Here is a 7,555-nt window from a genome sequence, read left to right on the forward strand (position 1 = left end):
ACATTTCCTAATTAATTTAAATATTTTTACTCTAATCTTGAAACTGAGAAACAACACAATAAAATCCTGTCTTGGTCTTTTGAGAGATCCTAATTAGTCATCATAAGATTTTCTATATAAAGAGTTATGTGGAAAGCCGGTTAGAAAAATGTTAATTATAAAGTTTTGCAATGATATTCAGATTAAAAATACATGTTATTTCTCTTCATCTGTGCTGATGCGGAACACAGAAGGGTGTTGTTGATGCCATTGTGTGTGCGTGTGTGTATGTGTATGTGTGTGTGCGTGCGTGTGCGTGCGTGCGTGCGTGTGTGCGTGCGTGCGTGCGTGCGTGTGTGTGCGTGCGTGCGTGTGTGTGTGTGCGTGCGTGCGTGTGTGTGTGTGTGTGTAAAAGGAGATACAAGCATCTACAGAAGGTATTTATGCTGTTAAACATGTCGCCATTCAGCACGTTTTCCCTCTGTGCATTCCTCTTTGGTTACTGTAAGCGTATGTAGGTTAACGGGAGCAATCACAGGCGAGGAACGAGTGTGTGAAAGTGAGAGGAGAAAGGTGTGAGCTGAGGTTGATTGCAAAGCCATTTCTCAAGGCTTTGTCGTGCTCTGTTAGCTGAAGTGCTCAATTTCAAAGACAATTTCTCTGCTGCTGAACACTTTGGCAAAGAGCAGCCTTGAGAAGAATAAAGTCTGTCGGTGTGTGTTCATGTGTGTGTTCCAGTAATATAGCTGCCTTTTTGTGCTTCATGTGTGAAACATGTTGCATCAGAAAGGCTGCTCATTGATTTATATATAGAAGCATGGCGGCTCGTTAATCAGTCGCATGTGAAGTTAGCATAAAAGCAAGTCTATTTCTAATCAGCACCTACCAGTCCCCCTCCAGAGATGGAGTGGTCACATTAGCAAGGTCACGATCTGCCCTTCGTCTTGTCTCCAAGGCTTGGCTGTGTGCCCACAAGGTTTCTGGAGAGGTTCTCCATCATCTTCAGACTTGATCTCTGCAGGAGGTGCTGCTGCTGCTGCTGCAGGCTGACAAGAAGCCTTTCATACCTTCTCCTCCCTCTGTCAAACTTGAACACACCATAACTGTTCAGTGCCTCGTGCGCTTTATTTAAAGGTGCATTATGTGGAAATGAAGTAAAAATGACATCTTGTGGTAACATTTGGTAACTGCAACCACTTTAAACAACTCTGGAGCTTTCTGCTGGCCGTCGTCGTTGGCGCTGCAGTATTAGATTGCAGTAGACACGGCACCCCCACACCCACTGACGGTAAACAGTAGTTACATCCCTCCTTCTTTTGTTTTGAAAGGAGAAAATCTGGCAATCCCCACAGCCAGCTGAATATGAAAAATGTGTCAGTATAACCTTTCTTCCAAACGACTGAAACAGTCTTACATAATGCACCTTTAACCGCTTGAACCCTAGGCCATTTTTCAGAGATTGTATTGAAAAAGACGTGCCCAACGTGAATCGAGTATGTCTCATAAACTACCAAGTTTTATTTGCGCTCTTTTGGTATCAAAATGAAGGTGAGACTTTAATGTTTACTCTAATATTCTAAAAAGTCTCATTTATAATTTTCACTGAGAGTAACAGGGTCGGAAACACAGCAGCAGTGAGAAAAAAATCTGTTCGGCCAAAACAAAATCCACTTTATGACGTTAAAATCCCTTCTAAAATACCGAGTTGCAGCTCAAAACATCTAGAAATCCACAGAAAGGGCTCTGAACATTTGCTGACCCAAAAACCATGAAAAAAGAAGTATGGAAAGTTAGAGAGGTTTTAGTTGGTAGACATCCAGGCGGACCTCTCTTGGACCATTCTGGGCACCTTTTGGCACAGTTTGTGCCGTCGGGAAATCCTCAGGTTTTTTCTTCAGGTTCTTTTTCCCTCATTTTTAACTTTTCTTAGAAAATATTTCCATCTAAAAAAAATGTGTTTTTGAGGGTTTTTGGGAAAAATCTACCCAACATATTTTATAATTTCAAAATGAGAGAAAATCATAAACAGGAATTAATTTGGCTCCTAATGGAGCAAATTTACTAACAACAAAATGTCAAATAAAAATTCACAACAAGAAACAGAGAAAACTGAACAACTATCTTACATTAAAAAATAGATAGATAGATAGATAGATAGATAGATAGATAGATAGATAGATAGATAGATAGATAGATAGATAGATAGATAGATAGATAGATAGATAGATAGATAGATAGATAGATAGATAGATAGATACACAAACACAATAATTCTCGTGACATGTTTATTTGTTTATCACAGTTTGTTTTCAGTGTTTTTGTCTCATTTTGGTTACATGTAATAGTTAAAGTGATAAGTTGATCTAAATGGGGCATAAATGCACACAGTTACACAATAACAGGATTAAACCCATCAAACACAGTTCTTGTCTTTCATTTGCTTTAATAATGTATCATTTATATTTATTAAGATCACTATTTTTTCAATAAACAACATATACGCATTTAAAACCCAGTCCTCGAAACTCTCTCTCTCTCATATATATATATATATATATATATATATATATATATATATATATGGTTCTTTTTCTGCTTGAAGTTCAAAGGTACACACTTGATAATGAAATATTTGAAAACTTAATGTGTTGTCTCTGTTTTATTGGTCTGTCTGTCTCTGGATTGAATAAATAGAGAGGAAAACATAAAACTCAAATACTTATACTTAAAATATGTTTTTAAATCTTTTTTTTTCCAGGTATGCTGTTCTGAGTGACCCAGCAGGCTGGCTGAGTGTGAACCCAGTCCGAGGAACTGTCAACACCTCAGCCTCACTGGACCGAGAGTCTCCTCATGTCCGCGACAATAAATACACCGCTCTCTTCATCGCAACCGATAACGGTGAGTTTGATTCAAAACATACAAGAAATGTCCTTTTTGACGGGTAATCAGAAAAAAACACGTGATTCCTTATTTTAAACATGTCAACAAGCTACTCTATCAAAATCTGATCATTTTTGCATGTTTTTATGAAGTTTTTATGAAGTTCCTTCAGATGGATTCATAGTTGATGAATAAATTATCAAGTGAAGAGTTCCTATTGGTGCAAACGTGAAACAGTGGATATATTCCGCGCCCTGATTGTTGTCCCCACATGGCCGGAGTGAAGCTGTCGTCATCCTGCGGTGACAATAGGTTGGCCTAAAGTGGCGTCGTGTCTGTCGGACCATATGGTGGCTGTTGGGTAATGTCAGAGGAGCTGCTGCTCCGAGACTCTCCCAGGCACACAGGAAAGTGTCCACGGCCCCAGTGCGTGTCTATTTTTCCTCTTTCTCTCTCATCATCTCTCCATCTCTTTGTCCCCCTTGTCTCTGCCTCTCTCCCCGCCTTATCAGTCCGTCTGTTCTGCTGTACTCAGGAGATTCTGACAGATCCATTAGAGGATTTGAGGGATTCTATTAGTAGGCAGCAGAATGGCGCTGTTGTGCTGGGGAATCCGGCAGCCTTAGAAAGATGAGTGCTGAAAGAGGAGTAATGATGGGGCAGGAGGAGGAGGTGGGAGGAGGTGGAAGGGTCAGTGGAAGGAGAGAAAGGAGAGGACATGAGAAGCGATAACAAGAAAAAGATATAGAGGCAGAGAAGTGTGTGTGTCAAATAGGTAAAAGGGAAAAAATGCAGGTGAGTAGGTAGAGGAGAGAGGGGGAAGCCAACATAAAGGGGGATAAAGTTTGATATTTTATTCATAAAATCACATGTTTAGGCAGAAAGTGTGTTTAATGCTGGTAATTTATACACGTTTCATCTAATAAATGATCGATTTTGTCATAATTTAAAATAATTTTCTTCAGCCAGTATTGGTTAAGCTGACTCAGGGTTAATGAAAGGTCACTGAGAGCCATACCGCCTTCTGCAGCCACAAATCGCATTTTAAACTCCAGATAGCAGAAGAGAAAATGCAGCTGGAACGCCTGGCGCTGCAGTCTGCTTCCAGCAGGTTTCCTGCACGTTTTACTTCATGAACACAGCTGCGTGGTTTAATTTAGTGATGCATCACTCCTGTAGACACTAAGCTGTTAGATTAAGGTGTTAAAAAGATTCGAGCACAAGTTTCACTAAACGGACACCAGGGGGTGCTAAAAGCAAGCCCAAACTGCCAAGTGTGCCTTTAATGCGTCCATTTCAGCTGTTTACAGCTCAATAAATGAGGGATGAACTTACCCTGTTTACACAGGGAAATGTAACTCTGAATGTTCAAATGTATTGTTTGATCCCATGGCTGTTATGAAGCAACTCACACAGTTTTATACCAAGGCACTGAATTGCAATAAATACCCAGAAATGTAAAATAAATCTTGTTTTCATTGAAATTTCATGTCGTTTCTTTGATCACACATTTGCTCGCTGACCTTTGTGATTCTGGCATGGAAGAATGGACAGGTTTATCATATTAGATGCTCAGTTACATTGTTTATGTTGCCAAATAGTTTGAACTTAATCATTTAGCTTCAAAATGTGCTAAATGAATGTCTTCGACTCGTGTTCATGTTGGTCCTGTTCTGCCCACGGAGAACGTAGGCGAGCAGAACCAAGTCTTTGAACAGCTGATAAACAAAGTGCAGATACTTGTTCCTCCTGGTTTAATTTCCTTCCTGCCAGAATAAATTGGCTCCTTCCCTTCAGCAATCTTAGCATTGATTGTTGGACAACTTACCTTTGTAGACTGAAATATGGATATTGATTTGCCCTTGCATCATCATTTTTATACGGTGATCAATGAGTTCCGTACATCCTGCCATGGAGAGGAGGAAGCTGAGTGACTAAAGCAGTAGATGCGTGTCAAACATAAGCTTGTTGTACACAAAATATTTAATAGACTTGTATTAGACTGAAGGGGATCAATAAGAGTAAATAACTGAAAAACGAGCAGAGACAAAAACTTCTTCTGGTTTTATCGTGTGAGGTTTTGGTTCATTTTGTGTCCGTCCGTCTGTTCGCTGATGTCCCCGACAGGAATCACCGTCAATAACGTCCTTTTCCAGAGAAGTAGCTTCAGTTTTAAATGGCTCATTTGTTACTAATGCAAATGTTTGTCTTATTAGAGTTTATTTTCTAACAAACGACAGAAGCAATTAACTCAAAATGAGTCCATTTCCATTGGATTGAGTCAGAGCTGTCACTCTTCATTTACTGCAGCGCGCTTTAGCTGCCAGTCACATTGGCTGATGTGAGGCTTCGCTCACCACAGAGCTGCCATCTGATAGGTCTCAGCTGTGGAGATGGTGGACACGAACCGAATCACAATCAGCTGTGTGTGTGTGTGTGTGTGTGTGTGTATGTGGGTGGGTGTGTGTGGGTGTGGGTGTGTGTGTGTGGGTGTGTGTGGGTGTGTGTGTGTGTGTGTGGGTGTGTGGGTGTGTGTGGGTGTGTGTGTGTGTGTGTGTGTGTGTGGGTGTGGGTGTGGGTGTGTGTGTGTGTGTGTGTGTTTGGGTGTGGGTGTGTGTGTGTGTGTGTGTGTGTGTGTGTGTGTGTGAGAGAGCCTCAGATGAATCCTCTATCTTCTGATGACAAATGCCTCAAAAAGCAATAAGTGTAATTATTATAAAGAACAATATTCTGTTAAATTCAAATAATAACAAAACTCGTGTTATGAGGTTGAAAAGTGTCAACCAGTCAAATGTGCCTTGTGTTAAGGAAAGCAAAGATTGCATTTAATCCTTTAGATGCAGCCCCCCATCCTGACCGGTCCAGTATGATGTCAGCAGGAATGATGTTGTTTTTTTATATTATTATTATTTCACTCAGTTGTTTGCTTTGGTGCAGGAGAGGGCTGGAGCCTCCTTGTTTTAGGGGTTGGGATGCAGGTTTGGCTTTTTGAGGGTAAGAAGAATTATTATTTTCCAGTCAAAACCCTTTTGGAAACATGAAACTCGTCCACACAGATACACGTAACTTTGCAGAGTGGATGCGTGTACACAACCCTGGCTAGACGGGGTTTCATTGAGAATGCTGCTGTGGGGCGGCGTTGGGACGATAGAGGCTAGGAAACGCAGTCACCAGGTCGGGGTTTGGAGTGCAGAGGGTTTCAGGACTTCTGAAGGTCACATGACTTAGATGGATCATTATTAACTCTATGCTCAAATATGCTCAAAATCCTTTTTCAGTCTAACAGGTAGTCATCCACGTCCCAGAAGCAAAGGGACACTTTTATCATGTTTCAAATTAGGGTTGTCACGGTACGAAAATGTAACCTCACGGTTATTGTGACCAAAATTATCACGGTTTTCGGTATTATCGCGGTATTTTGTAAACGGTGTTGCATATGTTCAGAAAGCATTGATAGTCCTGTTCTACACAAACTGAAATAGTTCTGAAAAGGTTTAACAGTGTTTATTAAACCTAAAATAACACAAAGCCTTAGCAAAAGTGCAACTTTTCACAAGTAAAGGAACAAATAGCTTCTTTTTCTGGAACATGTTACAGTAGTCAGTGCAGGTTTAAATTATACAAATCCAAACATTCAAAACATAAACAATATGTAAACAAATCAAAGAAACACCACTTGTTTTCTCATATACTTGTTTTCTTCATTATCAAAATGAAAATCTAAAACTCCAGTCCACACTTGACTTGAGCACTGTACAAGTCAACCTTAAAAAATATGTATTTAAAATAAATATCCACTTTAAACAACTGACTAAAATAACTACTACACTATGTAATCAAATCCAAATGTTCAAGTATAAATGGCATTGAATAAGTAAACAAATCAATGACAAGGAACTAATTGTATATTTCTCTTCATCATCAACAAATAAGATGCTTCATCCAGCAACAGGGTGTCCGTGACACGGTTTAAATGCTGGCAGAGGACGCTGCGGCTGCAGTATATAGTGACTCGTTGCATTCTCCCTCAACCAAAAGTCCTCACGTCATGCATTTAAGCTAAAATGCTAATGCTAACTTACCTTGCACTGGCTGTAGAGACGTGGGTGATGGTCACGCAGATGTGCCATTAGATTCGAAGTGTTGCTGCCTTCTGCAGACGCTTGTTTCCTGCACGTTCTGCAAACGGGATAGCGGTCTTCTATTAACTGTCCCTCAGCATTTTTCAGAAATCCAAAATATGCCCATACTTCCAATTTAGTCTTCTTTGAGGGCTGATGGATGTCCTGGGCGCTGCCGTCTCCTCCTTCGGCCGTTATTTCAGCTTCAAAGTTTTGGTTGCAAACTAAAAAGTGCGTGTGCGCGGGAGCTTCAGCTGAAGCGACGGTGGCTGGTACGGGTCACCGCGCCGAAACCGCGGCCACGGTAAACCCACCGAGATAATTTAGTTTTTTAAAAACTGGACGGTTATTTTTATTGTCAACTTTTTTACCGGGGTTTACCGCTATACCGGTTACCGTGACAACCCTATTTCAAATAGATTTTCATGATCTACGCTTCCAAAACAATTCAGACTTTGCCGTTTAGATCGGGCCAGACAGGAAGTCAAACTTTCACTCCAGTTTTGTGGCGGAAACGTTCCCGATTAGAAGGGATTTTGCGGTTTAAACGCCTCTATTACGTTTGACGCCGC

General features: G+C 40.6%; 1 protein-coding gene across 2 annotated transcripts in view; it reads left to right on the forward strand.

The window, feature by feature from the left end:
• Window positions 1-7,555, forward strand: part of cdh13 (cadherin 13, H-cadherin (heart)) — a 428,096-nt gene that overhangs the window by 374,779 nt on the left and 45,762 nt on the right. For both annotated transcript variants that reach the window (XM_054733486.2, XM_054733485.2), the window contains one exon: window positions 2,738-2,880. In XM_054733486.2, coding sequence (XP_054589461.1) covers window positions 2,738-2,880 — 143 coding nt within the window. The remainder of the gene's footprint in view (window positions 1-2,737; window positions 2,881-7,555) is intronic.

This window comes from Nothobranchius furzeri, chromosome 4, assembly GCF_043380555.1.
Source record: "Nothobranchius furzeri strain GRZ-AD chromosome 4, NfurGRZ-RIMD1, whole genome shotgun sequence".
Lineage (NCBI taxonomy): Eukaryota > Metazoa > Chordata > Actinopteri > Cyprinodontiformes > Nothobranchiidae > Nothobranchius > Nothobranchius furzeri.